General features: G+C 40.9%; 1 protein-coding gene across 2 annotated transcripts; it reads left to right on the top strand.

Annotated features, from left to right (window-relative positions):
- The first annotated feature begins 349 nt into the window (after window positions 1-349).
- LOC134350215 (hepatic and glial cell adhesion molecule-like) lies at window positions 350-18,478 on the top strand. 2 transcript variants are annotated; one of them, XM_063055214.1, is made up of 7 exons: window positions 350-468; window positions 4,363-4,683; window positions 5,248-5,517; window positions 7,296-7,418; window positions 8,351-8,380; window positions 13,785-13,819; window positions 17,793-18,478. In XM_063055214.1, exons 1-7 carry the CDS (start codon window positions 405-407, stop codon window positions 17,919-17,921), a joined length of 972 nt encoding a protein of 323 aa, XP_062911284.1. In that variant the 5' UTR covers window positions 350-404; the 3' UTR covers window positions 17,922-18,478. The 2 variants fall into 2 exon arrangements, with proteins under 2 accessions (XP_062911284.1, XP_062911285.1); XM_063055215.1 differs by having other exon boundaries at window positions 8,347-8,380; window positions 17,793-17,862.
- The last annotated feature ends 1,358 nt before the right edge of the window (window positions 18,479-19,836 follow it).

The raw sequence follows: 19,836 nt of genomic DNA, 5'->3' as shown, positions 1-19,836 counted from the left end.
CTGGAGCGAAGGGTTTGTATCTGTGAAGCATAGCACTACGGGCAAAGCAAAATAGCAATGAGAAGAAATGGGGAAAAAATAATCCTTTCAGATGCTAACTGGTATTTTGCTCCCCTCAGCTTCCGAGAGAGAAAACTAAGAATTCAGCTGAAATATGTTTCCTTGATTCGCGTGATTCTTAGAATTTTGGTAACCCAGGGGCGAAATGTACCCACCAGTATGTCTCAGTAAAAGGCAGTTGGAAGGAGCTCATCCGGTGCCCGATTGTGGTCGAAGTTTCCACAGCAACGAGGCTGACGTCAGCAATTAGTGGTTTAATTTTCTCCACGGGTTGACCCAGTTCAACATTGTTGACTTGTGAACTTCTTTTTTCACTTTGTAAAAATAGATTTTAAATATCTACAATGCGGGAGAAATGGAAACATAAGCCTGTTTTGATTTTGCTGTTATTTCAAGTAACATTCAATGGTAAGACATGTCCTTTATGCTGAAACGATGGCAGTTTGGCAAGACTGACGTGACAGACGGTAGTGTTCGACAGAATAGGGTCTGGCGTATGTATAACAATATTAACTAATGCTGAACAGTAATCTGGAATGGAAGTATGAGAGGAATGATATCCCACGATGCTTTTTCTTAACAATATTTTGGTTTTCTTTAGTATAACAAAATAGATTTAACTGGATGCTATCCTGATTTGGAGACCCCATTTACAACTAGAGTTTACGTAGACTTGGACATTATTGTTTGGGGTTTAGGAGATTTGTGGATGACCTGATGGAATTATTTAAAATAATGAGGGGCATAGAGAGTGTGAAGGATATAAACGTATTTTTATTTGGGATTTTGGGGGTGGATGCTTGTTAAAACAATACTACACAAATTTAAGAGGAGTACCATGCAATGTTTAAAAGTTAGTGGATTCAGCCTGGTATATCTGGAATGAAGCTCTTCCAACCATTGAGCACATCTATATGGGTCGGTGTTGTGGGACAGTATCATCCATCGTCAGAGATCCCCGCCAACTAGGCCATGCAGTTTTCTTTTCCCTCGCTACTGACATCACGTAGAAGATACAAGAGACTTAGGACTCCACCACCAGGTTCAAGAACTTGTAATATCCCTCGACCACCTGGCTGTTCAACAGAGTGGATAACAACACTCACTCGCCATCCATTGTTTCGCACAACCAACGCTATCCTTTACCGGCTCTCCATCTTATAATCGCATGTTCTCGTTTTTCCCATTGCTATTAAATTGTATTTGCATTTACACATTCTATTTTTTTTCTTCTACGCTCAAGTTGTTTTGTCACTGATCCTGTTACTACTCTATGGATTTGCTGAGTGTGAATACACACACACACACAGACACACACACACACACACACACACACACACACACACACACAGATATATTATAGATAGATAGGTACACAGATAGGTACATTAGCAGCATTTAATAGCCATCCAGATCAGTACGTAGCTAGAATAAGCTTAGCGGACTATGGGCCAAATGATGCAGACCACAGGGCATGACGTTCTATATCATCTTGTCAAGAAAATTGCCTTGTTAAATTCGGTTCAGTAAAACTTAGACGTTCAGATCAGGAGAAGAATTGCTACCTCTGGTGAGTTTTACTTACCAACCCTACGTTGTTTGGCAAAATCTAACTGTGTATGCTATGTACGTAGGGTCATTCAAGATTGTTTTAAACAGCGTATGAAAATCTATTGCTTCCTTTCATAACAGTGCACTGTACTGCTGCTGAAGAAATTGCATATGTTGCATTATATAAATTAGTAATAATCAGATTCTGATTGTAATCCAATATCCGTGAAATTTTAATCGAATGCTGCATTGGCCATGGGAGCCCATTGCCCAACATACTGTATTACATGCTGACTTGTAAATACATCCTAAATTATTCCTTTCCTAAATTCTCTCTTAGCTGCAATATAACACTGAGTCTGCGTCTTCACAAAAGGACTGATGGGATTGAGCAATATCACCTCTATTGCAAGTGGCAGTTAGGACAAAATACTGGTCAAACCAGCGATGTCTGTACAGAGCAGGATGTGGTCTATTCAATTTCTAATGAGCATTGCAACTGCAATTTGAATCTGAAACTGTTTATTATTGTGACATGTACTGAGATACAGTGAAGAAAATATCTTGCATGAGGTGGCTACAAATCAGATGATAACACTATGCCTTGTGAGAGAACAAGTTTTAAATAAAACAAATAGTGCAGAATAAAATTGTGACAGCTATAGAGAACGCACAGTGCTGGCATATAATAATGTGTAGGATCATAACAGGTAGCTGATAATGCCTGTATTCAAAATTATTGTATTAGGGAACGAGCTAGTTGACTTAATATAGTGGGATAGAAAGTGCCCTGAACTAATGAGACCTGTTTTCGGGATTTTGTAAATTCCGCTGAAAAAATTAGGGGAGAAGACAGAATGCCCAGGCTGGGTATAGACTTTGATAATGCTGCTTAGTTTACAGCATCAACGAGACTTAAAATACAATCAACTCGGGGGAACACACGTAATGTTGGGGGAGCTCATAGCAGGCCGGGCAGCATCTATGGAAAATTATAGTTGGCGTTTCGGGCTAGTTAAAAAAAAAGATGGAGGGACAAAGTTAGATAGTGGGTATGGGGGTGGGGGGGTGGTGGCGAAGCAAAAGATAATAGGTGAAACCGGGAGTTGGAGGGGTGAAGTAAACAGCTGTGAAGTTGATTGGTGAAAAAGATAAAGGGCTGGAGTAGAAGGATTCTGATTGGAGAGGACAGAAGGAAATGCAAGAAGGAAAAGTCGGAGGAGCACCAGAGGGAGGTAATGGACAGGAAAGGATATAAGGCGAAAGGGAATGGGGCAGCTGAATGGGAGGCACTACCGAAAGATCGAGAAATCGCTGTTCATTCCATCAGGTTGTGAGTATTGCTTGTGTATCCAGCATCTGCAGACTTTTTTTTTTTGCTTGCCTGTGGAGGGGAGAGTGGTATCCCGCATGGGCTGAACAGTGTCCACGAGTCTCTGCAGCTTTTTATTTTTCTTCCATGTTCAGTGCTGGTGACATACCACGTCCTTTTATATCCAGAAAGGATGCCTTCTAACGTGTTACAGTGAAATTAATACTAGACGACTGGGTCACTCCAGCATTTTCTAAGCCTATTGAGGAAGCAGAGGCATTGGGGAGCTTCCCTGACAGGACCACAACAGGATATTGTTGATGTTCAAGCTTTGGGACGTGCATATTGCAACCTTGTCAAACCGCTCAAATTCAACACCTTTTGAGTAAATAGGAGTATGTACACTGATGCCGCTACTGAATACAATGTGCAGTTCTGCTGTTGTTTTTTCTTTGAATTGAGAGAAATGCTATTCTTATGAGACCATATTACTAATCTCTAAATCTCCTTCTAACAGAGAGGTACCTCATTATGGTGGTATGTTCTGCAAACATGAAGATGCAATCAGATGTTTTGAGAACATAATTTGTCCACGAATTCATGAGTGTACTTGCAGTATATCCTGTTTTAAAAGCTTCAAAGTGTGCGAAGAGACAGAAACGTGGCCATATACGAGCCGTGGAAATAACCACAGCACCAAGAGCGCCCACGAACTTTAGAAACTGTGACATGTGAGGACATCATTTTGCAGAGCATTTCTATTTCCATCCCTCATAAGATCACCAGTCCGGAACTCGTGACCACTGAGTGCTACGATGGCCAAATAATTCTGTATGTTTATTGTTGCAGAGCTCATTTGGTCCATTTTGGTCCAAGATATTGGGAAACGGTTTGAGAGTGTAGTGGAGGCCGAGATAAGAAAAGTCATGATCTCGCTGCTTAGCCTGATATCCGACTGATATTGCAGAAACTGGTGAATCTTAATTGGTGTATAATTATGGTCACATATAGAGAAGTACTGTGAAAAATCGTTGTTTCGTGTACCATCCGTGAACATTGCAACTGTGCATGGAGGAAGCACAAGGAAAAACCTATAACCGAATTGAGAATAAATTGTTGGTTAGAGAAATTGAAACGCCGTCCAATAATAACTTTGAAAAACGTAACAATATAGAATATGAGGATGAGAGTCTACCTTATCATTATAGGAGACGTTGAATGTTTGCACTAGATTTGATCTGTTTCGAGTGTATGCTGAAGAAATGTTGCGAAAAGTTATTCTGAGTTTCTACGTGTGATTTTAAATGCTAGTAATTATATCAATTATCATTTACCCTATAGATTTCTGGTTACTGTGTCCTTTGTTATATATTGGTATCTCAAGCCCCATTATTCTCATTCCTCAACTGTATCACGATATGTTTCTGATCCTCTAACAGTCAAACAGGTTGTAATCGGAGCACGTGAAGATCACCTGATCGGAATACTGGGTGAATCGGTTTTATTCCACATTCACCGTGCCTCAGGAGAGGAAGTACGTGAAATAAGTTGGGAGAAAGGGAAGCATGCATTTCTAAAGTGCATTCCTAACCAAAATATTTGTCAAGTGTACAAGCAGCAAGAAAGCCGAGTACATTGTTTCCCCGATTGTTCTTTAAGACTCTCCGGCCTCTTGGGCAATGACAGCGGGGTGTATCGGGCTGAAGTTCTTTTCAGTAATGGGCGGCTCGAAACCAAAATCATCTACCTCGATATTCTGGGTAAGTATATTGTTTCCTGTCACTTTGTCATTGTGTCTAATTTTACGACCGACTTTTAGATTTGTCATAAATTTATCATTTTGTTATTGTGCTGTCGTTCAAATTTCTGATTGCCCAGCTGTGCGAACGAAGCCATCAAGGTGGTCAATGTGCAGAAAAAGAATCACAAGACTGGAGAGTGCGCGTAATAGGAAAAGTCTGGATAGGACAGGACTTCATTCCTTGGAGCATAGGAAGCTGTGGTTGACGAGAAAATTCAATATAAAATCAATCAGGAGGGGCGTAGAACAGTCACAGCACTTTCTCAGGTTACGGGAGTTTGGAAAAGGAAGGCACTTGTTCAAGGGAAGAGGACATTGCATTGACACTCTCCAGTTCAACTCAACTACTGGGCATTTTTGCATACAGAAATAAACAAATGTGTCCAATTTTCACCAAATAAACACTACTGTAATGATGTCTGTAAGTTAAGGGTTTCATATAAGACTCCAGGACAAAAGAACAACAACTGTTTTTAGGCTGTAACTAAAGAGCGGAATAGTAACGATAATTGCTTCTTATTAGTTCCAGTTTCGCTTCCAACTATTGTGGTCGGCCGGGTTAACTCAAGTATCCATCGCAGTTTGACCATAACTTGCAACATAACAGAAGGAAGCTTACCGCAGTATTTCTGGGAGAAGGACGGGCAACGATTGACGCTTAGCCAGAGATACATGTTAACGAAAGACAATAGCAGCATATCGATTCATAACTTCTCCAACTCAGACTGTGGGACTTACACCTGCACAGTTCGCAATAGTATTAGCAGGCACAAAGCTGAGCGGACTATGCTTGGTGAGTATGGTCATTGGCATCAATGCACATGAACATATTAATCATGCCATGTATATATGATTGCTGTATTATTCTGACCATGTCGCAGATTCGTTGCTCTTGTAGTTCCTACCATTGGTTAGTATTGGCTGTCCGTACTATTCAACAATGGCAGGAGATCTTTGCCGGTGAAGGTTAAAGTGAAAAAGCCGTTGTACGGGGACAGTTCCTTTCCCTCAACATTGCAAATTCGGGTCCAATGGTCCGAGTAGTCTTAACAAACTGAATTCCTCTTTGTCTGCAGTGGATAGCTGAGACTTCTATGCCTTACCATGCCTATCGCTTCCCAGGGCGCGTTGCAGAATCGCCTTCCTGGTTTTTAGATCTAACTGCTTATACCTTCCGGATAATCCACAGCAGATAACTTCACGCGCTGGGACATGCATATCCCATTCACACCAGTGCATGAGGCCCGCCGGCTTCTCGTATGTGCTTTAGTCTGTCTGTCGATGCGGTGTACCGGGTGTGGGTTCAGCTACATGCAAACAGCTGCTTGGAGACACAGGTGAGAGTTGAGTTTCCGGTGTGGCCCAAACGTGAGTGATCTGTCCCAGGTGGACACGATGTCCCTTCAGCAGAGGTCCTATTCCTCCCTGGAAACACCATACACCCTACATTGCTTAGTAAAGAAAACGTGTCGCTGGGATCTCGAAGATAACCGGAGCACTTCGAAGTAACTCATGCGCAACCGGGTAAATCGTGGCGAACCCTACAGCTCACGATGGAGATATGATACACCAGTTTACTAGTTACACAACAAGTCTATAGTGATTTGCAATTAGAAGCCACGAGTCTTCATAGTGATTTTCCTGTCCACAATACTTGCCTCTGTTGGCCGAAAATCGTGAAAAAAGAAAGGAAGTCATGTTACAGATCTTGAAGTCGAAAAGTCGTCTTTGGTTCCGACACACTTGGGGTGCTGTTCGCAATTGAGATTGTCATGCTAATGGGCGGCTTTGATAAATAGGTACAGAAAGGTTCACCAGCATGCAGCCTATGTTGGAGTCTATAACTTAGAAGGAGTCGGTGATCAACTTGCATTGTTTACCTGAAGCTTCGGAATTTCAATATTCAATACTGTACATTGTCATACCTTTGTTCACAGCTCCACAGAGAACGTTACGATTGTTATGAATTATCGTGCAGCAGTATCAAAAACATAATATGCATGAAAACACAATAAATATAAATACATATGATTAGCTTATGGACATATAGATTGACACTACGTATATAAAATGAAGCTAGCTACACTGGTATCTTAGCATAAGGTAATTCTGTCAGGAAAAGATTAAATAGTGGCGGTGGGGATTATAGTACGATGGGTTTATTGGTGGGGGTGTTGCTCAATCTTGACGGCCTGGATGAAGTAAATATTTTTTGAGTCTGTTCTCCTGGCGGGGATGCTATATAATCCCTTCCCTGAAGGGGTAGGACAAACAGTTCATCCGCATTGTGAGTGGATCCTTTATGATGTTACCAGATTTCTTTCCGGCACTTTTCTGTGTATATCTCTTTGATGGAGGGATAACTGGTACTACGTTCGATGTTTATGTCCTAATTCTAAAAGCTTGACATAGTAGATTTAAGCGCCCGTCCAACTATGTGATTAGAATCCTAATGAGGACTTCTTATGATGAGACTTTAAAAAACGCTATTGTTCGTGAACATGTTAGATGTTCTGCTCAAAGAAAAAATCCAGCACATAATTGTTAACATTTCTTCTCTTTATACCATAGGTGAGGATAGCTTTGAATGTGCGACGTCAGGTTATCTGCTGATAATAATTGCCGCTGCAATTTGTTTCTTCGGGTTCGTTTTAGTCTTTGTTTTCGTCAACAAGAGGAGGACCTCCAGGGCAGGTAAAATGCACACATTGCAAGTCATTAATGGCAGTGCATTTATAAAGGTTCAAAGGTCCAATTTAATTTCAGAGAAATTGATATACAAGATACATCCTGAAATGTTCGGTCTCCGCTAACATTCACGAAAACAGAGAAGTGCCCCAAAGAATGAACGAGAGTTAAACGTGACAACCCCGAAGTCCTACCCCTCAACTCCCCTCCCAGCCGCGTGTAAACGGCAGCAAGCAACAATCCCACCTCAGCCCCCAGCAAAAAAAGCACGCCCGCTACAGAGCACAAGCGTGAGCCTGGCGATAGCAAAGACACAGACCTTTCAGTTACCCCAAAATCTATCGCATTTCATCCGGCATTCGACAAACCAGTGGTTCTCTCTCTCCCTAATAAGAGAGAGGGAAGCGACCCCCATTTTCACACCGAGCGGGAGACATAACAACAACCCGCTGGTTTACGATGTTAAAAAGTTCGTTCCCTGTCTTTTTTCGAGCTCTTTGCCCGAAGATCGCAAAAATATCGAGTTGCCGGGCCCACAGGGAGAGATTTTCCGACCTCCCCGACGACTGACGAATCTCCTGTCGTGACACCGATCCTCGACTCGGCGGTTTCCAGAGCCTCGAGATCTTAGGTTTCTGACTTCGAGCAAAACTCTTAGGCTGAACCCTTGGCACGTTGAATAACAACGGCCGATCCTGAAACCCGGAGAACAGGTCCCATTTCCGCAAAGAACCGAAGTCTGCGTGTAACTGCAGGTCAGGGTCTTAAAAGGATATTAAAGATAGAAATGCAGCTGTTTCCGAAGATGAAAGCAAAGGACTCTCCGTTTAGCTCCATCTTAACTCCACCTCCAACGCCGTGTTATATTTTTGATATAATATTGATTGAAAAATATAATTCCTTCACATTGATACTTATGTTCTCATTCTACAAGGTAGACCTGCGAATTTGGCTTTCACGAATATCAGGTATGAAAAAACTTCGGGTGTGGACGAATCACTGTGAATCATACTTTCGTTTCAAAATCTTGTTTCTAGTTGCTCGTTCTAAAGTAAGACTGCACTAACTCTTCCACTTATCGTATTCCAGCTTTACTATCATTCCCCTTCGACACCCATCTCCCCTTTCATCTGATCTTGCATATCACCCTCCAGCGTGTAATGCTCCACCTCCCCGACATCTTATTTTGGCTTTCCCCACTTTCCCCTTCTGGTCATAATGAAGTGTCTCGTCCCGAGGTATAAGTTGTCTATTTCTCCCCTTAGATGTTGCCTCTCCTGCTATATTCCAGCACTATTTGGTATGCGCTATTTTTCCTTTTCTGTTGCTGTGATCTCATTAGACTGATATAAACAGCCGTTTAAGTACTAATCGAGTAAACATCTGAGGACTGTAACAATCAACAATAATGTTAAGTAAACCCTATACTATTATAAACATTCCGTCCATATGATGGAGGGTCGATTTCGAATGAACATCCGGTTATATAGCAACGGCTCGCTATTTCAGCGAAGTAAATCATGCAGGCAACGTGCAAAACAAAAGCGTAACTGTTTTGTTTCTAGATGATTTCTCCCGCCGACTGCTTCCAAACAACATAATCTTTCTTTTCTGTATACCTGATACGTTCTCAGTGATTATAAAAGCTTTGATTAAAATAGAGGAATAAAATAATTTTATAGTACTTAATTTTAGAGACAAAAAGCTGGACTGCACAGAAGCATGCCCCGTGCATGCTTGCACATATGCAAACTTTTGGCCCATATTTTCAAATAATACTTCCTACCGTGTACCGGCTTAAAATACCGTTAGCCTATTGTTATTGTCCGGCCATTTCCTATCGCAGCTATTTCGATTTAAATACCATATTCTGTGTAAAGATCTTTTGTTCCCCGTAAGGTTCAATTATTGTTTTTTTTTCTTTTGAACCTGAGCCTAACCAATTGAATCAAACAATCTAGTTTTGATCCCCCAACCTGGAAAAAAGCTTAATACATTCCCACTTTCTATACATCTGAAAATTATATATCTCTGTAAGATCACTGGTTCATTTGCTCCAAAGAACAAAGTCTAAGACTGTCTGCCTTTCACACTCCGCCTATCACCCCGCCCACTAGTAAACTTCCCTGTAATTCCTTCCTGCACTCTTTCTATATTAATCGTGTGTGTGTGTGTGTGTGTGTGTGTGTGTGTCTCAGTGTATGCATGTATGTGTACGTAAGATATATATGTGTATAGATAGATAGATACAGATTTCAATGTCCTAAATCTAATTCTCATCAGAATTAAAATCAATTCGCCATTCTTCAACCCCTTTTCAGTTGATCAAGATTATTCTGTACTTTTGATAACCTTTCTCGTTGTTCAGTTAGCTGCTTATATTAGTGTCATCTGCATACGTACACGCCAAGCCTTTTTATTCAAATCCCTGACATAGATGAACTAAAACTATAGGCCAGCACGGACCCTGAGACACACTGCTACTTAGTGGTCTCCAGTCCAAGAAAAATACTTTTCACCATCACCCTTCGCTTCCTGCGATCAAGTTGAATGTGTACTGAATTAGCCATCTATCCATGATTCCAATGGAATCAAACGTTCCAGAAATGTCTACCATGTAGAGATTTATCAAAGACTTTAAAAAGTCCTTATGACCCACATATACCGTGTTTCTATTGCAGACCTTTTTGGTCGAATCATCAAGAAAACTTTGTCGTTGGTCACACAATACTACCCACGATCAAAGCCGTACTGAATACCCATCATTAATCCTTGTCTTGCCAACATCATAACCATTAGACTTCTCCCCAGCAACTTATCTCAATATTAGGTTTATTGGTCTATAGTTCCCTTTTTTCTCCACTCCTTATAATATTTAAGAATAACATTCACTACTTTTCGACGTATTGATAGTTCAACCATGGCTAGTAACGATTCAAATATCTCAGCTAGGGTTTCAGCAATTTTTCCCCCAGCCTTACACTGAGTTGCACTGTGTACCTGGATAGTCAGTGGACATATGTCTACCTTAAAACCCTTTCAGACCACTATCTCCGCCTTAAGTTTAATACGGAGCATCTTCGAGAAAGAGTGAAACCACACACCACACGTCATATAAATTTCCCAACTGCAGGGCATTACATCTTTCTCTACGCTAAAACAATGGAAAAAAAATAATTAAAACCTTGTTCAAATCCTAATCTCCATGACATATATAATAAATATATTGCTCTAAACAAATAAATCTGTTCTGCATATCTCAGAAATTGCATGCATCTTATGTAGACAGAGGTTACATTAACACGAAAAAAAAATGCAGTTCCTGGAAATCCAAGCAACTCACACAAAATGGTTAGGAAATTCAGCATGCCAGGCCGCATCTATGGAAAAGCGTAAATAGTTGAGGTTTTGGATCGATACCTTGCATAAATAAGACCATAAGACCATAAGACAAAGGAGCAGAAGTAGGCCATTCGGCCCATCGAGTCTGCTCCGCGAATTTATCATGAGCTGATCCATTTTCTCCTATTTAGTCCCGCTCTCTTGCCTTCTCACCATAACCTTTGATGCCCTGGCTACTCAGATACCTATCAATCTCTGCCTTAAATACAACCAATGACTTGGCCTCCACTGCTGCCCGTGGCAACAAATTCCATAGATTCACCACCCTCTGACTAAAAAAAAATCTTTGCATTTCTGTTCTGAATGCGCGCCCATCAATCCTTACGTAATGCCCTCTCATACCATACCCGCTATCATGGGAAACAGCTTTGCCACATCCACTCTGTCATTGCCTTTCAACATTCGAAATGTTTCTTTAAGATCTCCCCTCATTCTTCTAAACTCCAAGGAATACAGTCCAAGAGCGGACAAAAAAATGTCCCTCATATGTTAACCCTCTCATTCCTGGAATCATTCTAGTGAATCTTCTCTGTACCCTCTCCAATGTCAGCACATCCTTTCTCAAATAAGGAGACCAAAACTACCCACAGTACTCCAAGTGAGGTCTCACCAGCGCCTTATAGAGCCTCAACGTCACATCCCTGCTCCTATACTCTATTCCTCTAGAAATTAATGCCAACATTGCATTCGCCTTCTTCACCACTGACACAACCTGGAGGTTAACCTTAAGGGTATCCTGTACGAGGACTCCTAAGTCCCAATGCATCTCAGAACTTTGAATGCTTTCCCCATTTAAATAATAGTCTGCGCGTTTATTTCTTCTGCCAAAGTGCATAACCATACGCTTTCCAACATTGTATTCATTTCCCACTTCTTTGCCCATTTTTCCAATCTATCCAAGTCTCTCCGCAGACTCTCCATTTCCTCAGCACTACCGGCCCCTCCACCCATCTTCGTATCATCAGCAAACTTAGCCACAAAGCCACCTATTCCATAATCCAAATCGTTGATGTGCAATGTAAAAAGAAGCGGCCCCAACACGGACCCCTGTGGAACACCACTGGTAAACGGCAGCCAACCAGAATAGGATCCCTTTATTCCCACACTCTGTTTCCTGCCAATCAGCCAACACTCTATCCACGTATGTAACTTTCCCGTAATTCCATGGGTTCTTATCACATGAGGTAGCCTCATGTGTGGCACCTTGTCAAAGGTCTTCTGAAAATCCAAATATACAACATCCACTGCATCTCCCTTGTCTAGCCTACTTGTAATACCCTCAAAAAAATTGTAATAGGTTTGTGAGGCAGGATTTTCCTTTAAGGAATCCATGCTGAGTTCTGCCTATCTTGTCGTATGCCTCCAGGTACTCTGTAACCTCATCATTGACAATCGATTCCAACAACTTCCCAACCACGGATGTCAAGCTAACAGGTCTATAATTTCCTTTTTGCTTCCTTGCCCCCTTCCTAAATAGCGGAGTGACATTTGCAATCTTCCAGTCCTCCAGCACCATGCCAGAATCTACCGACTTTTGAAAGATCATCGGTAATGCCTCCGTAATCTCCACAGCTACTTCCTTCAGAACACGAGGGTGCATTCCATCTGGTCCAGGAGATTTATCTACCTTTAGCCTATTCAGCATCCTGAATACATTCTCTGTCGTAATTGTGACTGTGCACACTTCTCTTCCCTGCCACCCCTGAGTGTCCGGTATACTGCTGTCTTCCTCAGTGAAGACTGATGAAAATACTTGTTCAGTTCTTCTGCCATCTCCTCATCTCCCATTACAATTTCTCCAGCATCATTTTCTATCGGTCCTATATCTACTCTCACCTGTCTTTTACTCTTTATATACTTGAAAAGGCTTTTAGTATCGTCTTCGATATTATTTGCTAGCTTCCTTTCATAGTTAATCTTTTCTCTCTTAATGACCTTCTTAGTTTCCTTTTGTAAGGTTGTAAAAACTTCCCAATCCTCTCTCTTCCCACTAATTTTTGCTTCCTTGTATGCCCACTCTTTTGCTTTAACTTTGGCTTTGACTTTTCTTGTCAACCACGGTTGCATCCTTTTTCCACTCGAAAATTTCTTCTTTTTTGGAATATACCTGTCTTGCACATTCCTCATTCCTCGCATAAACTCCAGCCACTGCTGCTCTGCTGTCTTTCCCGCCAGTGTCTCTTTCCAGTCAACTTTGGCTAGTTCCTCTCTCATGCCACTGTAATTTCCTTTACTCCACTGAAATACCGACACATGTCTCCAACAATTTATGTGTGAGGGCTTACATTGAAATGTATTTAACATATGGAACGAATGCAAAACCGAAAGGAATACGGGACACGATTCATTGTCTTTAACTCGCTTTTGACATTTTCCATGCATTGCAAAATATATTGCTCTCTGGGTGGCGTGGTAAAGATACACCTCAATAAAATGAGGTATAAGGCATTCCTTCCTTCCGCTAGCCTTCAAGTCGCCTTTAGGCAAAGAGTAGAACCTGCTTCGCCCAAAGATCAGGGTCAGGGTTAAGCCATGGTAAGAGTTGGTGAATGGTTGTACCAGCAGCTGGTCCACATCATGTCCTGGTTATGTGAGCAGGGCTGTGGTTTAAACAATCTCTGAAAAGTATCAATAATACTTATTGTCACCCTTCTTGTCAAGACACTGCCCAGAAGAAGCCAAATGAAAAACCATTTCTGTTGAAAGAACTGCCAATAACAATCATGGTGAAAAGACCAGGATCGCCTACAGCACAACACATAATGATTATAATTTATCTAATTCAGATGCTGCCAACGTGAGGACCTATAACCTTTTAGTTAATAATAGTGGTGCATGGTATATAAAACATTTGGTAACCCTGTTCGTGAATGAGCAGCTTTTACTTTTCAGTCATTTAGCAGCGCCAAAAGTACTTGCATGATGTGAAGCAGTGATGATTTTTTTTTACTTTTCCGCATATTCCAACAGAATGGCAAATTGTCAACGAAAGGGATAGATCTAATGTGAGTAGCCTTACCTCTGTTCATAAGTATATACAGTGGCATACAAAAGTTTGGGCACCCCTGGTCAAAATTTCTATTATCATGAATAGCTAAGTAAGTAAAAGATGAACTGATTTCCAAAAGGTATAAAGTTAAACATGACATATTTCTCTAATATTTAAGCAAGAATATTTTTTTTTAATTTCCAGCTTTTACAATAATAAAAATAATTGTAAAAATATTTTTTCAAAATAATAAAAAAGGAAAAGGACCCGAAGCAAACGTTTGGGTACCCTGGATAGCCAGCACTTAGTAACACCCCTTTTGGCAAGTATCACAGCTTGTAAACACTTTCTGTAGCCAGCTAAGAGTCTTTCAATTCTTGATGGGGAATTTTTGCCTATTCTTCCTTGCAAAAGGCTTTTTAGTTCTGTGACATTCTTGGGTCATCTTGCATGAACTGCTATTTTGAGGTGTAACCACAGATTCTCGATTATGTTCAGGTCACGGGACTGTGAGGGCCATAGCAAAACCCTTTGCTTGCGCCTCTTGGGGTAGTCCATTATACATTATCCTGTTCTAGAAGCCATTCTCTTTTCATCTTCGGCTTTTCTACAGACGGTGTGCGGTTTGCTTCCAGAAAAAGTTCTATTCAAAAGCTTCAAAAGAACACCTAAACAAAGCTGGTGCATTTTTGAAACAAGTCCTATGGACTGCTGAAGTTAAAATAGAACTTTTTGGCAGCAATGAGCAAAGGTATGATTTGGAGAAAAAAAGGGTGCAGAATTTCATGAAGAAGAATTCCTCTCCAACTGTAAATCACAGGGGTGGATCGATCATTCTTTGGGCCTGTGTCGCAGCCAATGGTACGGGGAACATTTACTGGTAGAGAGAAGAATGAATTCAATGAAATACCTGCACATTCTGGAAGCAAACATTACAACATCTGTGAAAGAGACGAAGATGAAAAGAGAATAGCTTCTACATCAAGATACTGAACCTAAACACACCTCAAAATCCACAGTGGACTACCTCATGAGGGGCACGCTGAACGTTTTGCCATGGCCCTCACAGTCCCCTGACCTGAACATCATCTAGAATCTGTGGATAGACCTCAAAAGCATACAAGACGACCCAAGAATCTCACAGAACTAGAAACCTTTTGCAAGGGCGATAATCCCCCAAACAAGAACTAAAAGACTCATAGCTGGCTAGAGAAAGCGTTTTCAAACTGTAACACTTGTCAAAGGGGCTGTTACTAAGTACTGACCATGCAAGGGAGCCCAAACATTTACTTCGGGCCGTTTTCCTTTTTTTTTTGTTATTTTGAAACAGTAAAAGATGAAAATAAAAAAAAGGTTTTTTTTGCTTAAGATATTAAAGAAATGTGTCACCTTTAACTTTATGCTTTTTGGAAATCAGTTCATCTTTTATTTGTTCAGCTATTCACAGTAAAAGCAATTCTGACCGGGGTGCCCAAGTTTTGCATTGAAATACTTATATCAATACCTCTGTGCGAAGTATATACATGTAAAAATATCTTTTTTTTCTGCTTTATTCCTTTCTATGCAAGCACACATACAGTGGCATGCAAACGTTTGGGCACCTCTGGTCATAATTTATGTTACTATGAATAGCCAAGCGCGTAAAAGATGAACTGATTTCCAAATGACATAAAGTTAAAGATGACACATTTCTTTAATATTTTGAAGAAGAAAGTTTTTTTTTATTATTATTTGTTTGTTTTCATCTTTTACAGTTTCAAGATAACATAAAGGAAAAGTGCCTGAAGCAAAAGTTTGGGCACCCTGCATGACAGTACTTAGTAAAACCCCCTTTGGCAAGTATCACAGCTTGTAAACACGTTTTGCAGCAAGCTAAGAGTCTTTCAATTCCTGTGTGGGGGATTTCGCCCATTCTTCCTTGAAAAAAGCCTCTAGCTCTGTGACATTCTTGGGCCGTCCTGCATGCACTGCTCTTTTGAGGTCTATCAACAGATTGTCAGTGATGTTCAGGTCAGGGGACTGTGAGGGCCATGGCACAACCTTCAGCTTGCGCCTCTTAAGGTAGTCCATTGTGGATCTTGAGGTGTGTTTAGGTTTATCATCCTGTTGTAGAGGGCATCCTCTTTTCATCTTCCGTGTTTTTACAGACAGTGTGGTGTTTGCTTCCAGAATTTGCTGGTACTTAACCGAATTCATTCTTCCCTCGACCAGTAAGTGTTCCCCGTGCCACTGGCTGCAACGCAAGCCTAAGGCATTATCGATCCTCCCCCGTGTTTAACAGCTAGAGAAGTGTTCTTTTCATGATATTTTGCACCCATTTTTCTACAAACATACCTTTGCTCACTGCAGCCAAAAAGTTATATTCAAAAGTTTCAAAGGAACATCTAAACAGGGCTGATGCATTTTGGAAACAAGTCCTGTGGAATGAAGTTAAAATAGAACTTCTTGGCCGCAATGAGCAAAGGTATGTTTGAAGAAAAAGGGTTGCAGAATTTCATGAAAAGAAGACCTCTACGTCGTTGATCGATCATGCTTTGGGCTTGTGTTGCAGCCAGAGGTACGGGGACAATTTTCTGTTAAGGAGAAGAATGAATTCAATTAAATACCAGCAAATTCTAGAAGCAAACATCACACCGTCTGTACAAAAAGCCGAAAATGAAAAGAGGATGCCTTCTACAACAGGATAATGATCCTAAACACACCTCCAGATCCACAATGGACTACCTCAAGAGGCGCAAGCTGCAGGTTTTGCCATGGGGCTCACAGACTCCGACCTAAACATCATCGAGAATCTGTGGATAGACCTCAAAAGAGCAGTGCCCGCAAGACGGCCCAAGAATGTCACAGAACTAGGAGCCGTTTGCAAGGAAAAATGGGCAAAAATCCCCCAGACAAGAGTGGAAAGACCTTTAGCAGGCTACAAAAAGGGTCTATAAACTGTGATACTTGCCAAAGGGGGTGTTACTAAGTAGTGCCATGCAGAGTGCCCAAACTTTTGGCTCGAGCCCTTTTCCTTTTTTGTTATTTTGAAAATGTAAAGAATGGAAATAAACAAGTTTTCTTGCTTAAAATATTAAAGTAATGTGTCATCTTTAACTTTATGCCTTTTGTAAATCAGTTCATAATTTACTCTCTTAGCTATTCACAGTAACAGAAATTTTGACCAGGTTGGCCAAATATATGCATGCCACTGTATTTTCTGAAACAATTTTCTAAATATATAAATTATTATTCAAACTGTATGGCACACTTGGCACAATTCAAATCAAAGCTTAATTTTGTATTAAGCAACTATTGTTTTGAGTATTTACTTCCCCATTTGTTACGGGAGGGTTCTTTTTTCTGCAAATTAACCGATGAAGAAGGGACTGTATGGATGATCAACGCTACATTGTGATTGAATAAGATAGCATTCGGTTAACCTGGTTGTTTGTCTTAAATGACTATCGGGACGCGCTCATTCAATATATTTCATACATTGTACTGAGGGCCCAGTCTAGAGTTATCAGTCTATTTATCTATTTAGTGATACAGCTCGGAGTGGGCCCTCCCCGTCACTCGAGCCCCGCCGCCCTAGGAACCCTTGACTACCGCAGTTAACCCTAACTTAATCACCGGACAATTTATAATGACGAATTAACCTATTCCGTAATTATTTTGGCTGAGTGGAAATCGGCGGACCGGGAGATAAACCAATTCATTCCAGGGTGGGGATGTACAGAGAGTCCTTAAAAATGTGTATTAAGAATGACAAAGGTAGGGTCATAGCATGGGTAAAGTCACCCTCCTTCGTGGTTAAGTTCAGATTTCCTTTATGATTGTATTGATGCAGCATTGCTCACTCGAGAACTTAGAACTTAGTTTAAAGCGTTCACGAGTATTGGGGCAGAGCCGAAAAGGGCTCTGTTATTCTGTTATATTCATTCCGGAACGAAAGTGGTTTATCTAACATCACCTTGAGTCTGAACACTCTTTTGCTTATTTCATAGATGAACAACGAGGACGGAGGCTGCCAATATCTTGTCATCTCTTTTCCCGACAGTGCACAACAGCCGGACAGAAATCGACAAGAGAATGCCGACCAAGCTGTTGTATATTCAACGACTGCCAGGAGTTGATAAATCAAACAGGACCCTGCACGACTAATGACAACCTGATTACTCGATTCCCCGGCTTATTTTTGGTATCCTTCAGATGAAGAATCTGGCTTCTAAAGTGTCCAAATATATTGCCCGCACGGGTAGCTGAAAATTATTATTCCATCCGAACTTTTATCCTGTGGCAATGCACGTTAACGTCAGCACACGCAAATAAGTGCCAGCTGCTAATAACGGCACTAAAATTGAGATTGAAGTACACTATATATTTCTCAATGGATTTCATTATGAATGGGAATCGCAAATTTAATGATATACAGATATTAAATTTTACTTCAGAGATGGCATAGAAAATAACTATGTAACCGTGTTTCACTTGTTCAAACCCATGTGAAGTTATCCATCCGTAGTTTCCCCTGTGAAAGTGTGACGTGTTGCTTTCTTGTACCGCTGCCGTTCATGACGTGTTTATGGAGGGCAACCATACTTCAATTGCCTTCGAGGTTTGTTGATTTTGCTTTCCGATCTAACCCATTTTATTCAGAAATAAAGTTTTCACAGAAAAGGAAAAAAAAATATATTGCGACATAAACGAACTTTGATTATCAGATCAAATTGATAGGCATTTTACAATATACAACACAACCCAACACCATCAATCCTTCTTCACTGTTACGTACAATGACATTGGTTCAATGGAATATTGTTGTCTTTCAGCATTGGATATCTTCGATTTAGTCACGCATATGTTGCTCATCATGAAAACTTCCTTTTAATTAATCTTAATAAGTTCATTAATTAAATCCATTGATCGAAAGGTACAAGGGCGAAGCAACCTGTGTAGCAATAGCATGTTATGTACACTTAGAAATCAATACAATTCCCGGTAACGTTGTCCAAAGGAAATGCATGCTCAGTTCACATTTGACAAATTATACACTGAGATGCATAATAGGCACAATATTACACCTTGAATAGTAGAGGAAGAAGTATAAACCTATAATTCACGGTTTCAATTACGCCTGAAAGCTTGCAAAGGTCGTCCCATAAATGTAAGTACCATTACAAGTACATGCGAAGTGAATTGCGGAGCAAGAAGACATCCCCGGCCCATTAGGCTAAACATATCCTTCAGCCTGGGAGCAAAGTGCGTTTCAGTGCGAGGTGCGTTTGTTGACCAACATGTACTTCACTGTCAGAATAAACAAATGAAGGAAAGAAAGGAGCAAGAAAACAAGCAAACAAGCCGAGTCCTGTGAATCCACAGCGCTTCATCAAGCCCGGAGAAAAGAGCAAAGACTCAGAAACACAAATAGTATATCCGGAATATTACTAGTGCACTCGCTACCAAAAAAAAAAATCATCCTTACGATTCAACATCGTGTGACCAGTCCCTCACCAGGTCTTTATTTCCAGCGGAGTATCCGGCCGAAACAAGTTAAGATAAGGAAGGCATGTTGTTTCATTGTAACAATGAGGCTGGAAAATATCAAGTATACTCCGGACAGTAATTTCAGTTAAATTCTAACGCACCATCGGTATCAACCAGTCAATACAAGAACATTTTCACTGACCAAAAGAAATATTGAGAGCCTCTTGTTGACACCTGCAAATACTAATGTACACTCGAGAACTTTATAAATATGCACATCCAGACGGGACCCACTAAATACTGACACATACGGGCCACCCTGCAAGTGTCGTCACTCTGTTCACTGCACAGAGTCATCTTGTATACACCGAAACACACCTCGGAAAAGGGTATAACTATTGACACACACACACGCACACTGAGCCCTTGAAAATTAAGACACACTCACTTCAACACACTGCAAGTACGCCCTGGGACCTCCTGAGAACACCCATTATTAAGTACCTAGTACTGTGACTACCATCTTCGTTACAGCCCTCATTAATGTGGTCTATTAAGTCTACC

The sequence above is a fragment of the Mobula hypostoma genome, chromosome 8 (genome assembly GCF_963921235.1).
Source record: "Mobula hypostoma chromosome 8, sMobHyp1.1, whole genome shotgun sequence".
NCBI classification, from domain to species: Eukaryota; Metazoa; Chordata; class Chondrichthyes; order Myliobatiformes; family Myliobatidae; genus Mobula; species Mobula hypostoma.
The sequence above is the reverse complement of the archived record's forward strand: the minus strand, read 5'-3'. Positions and strand labels throughout refer to the sequence as shown.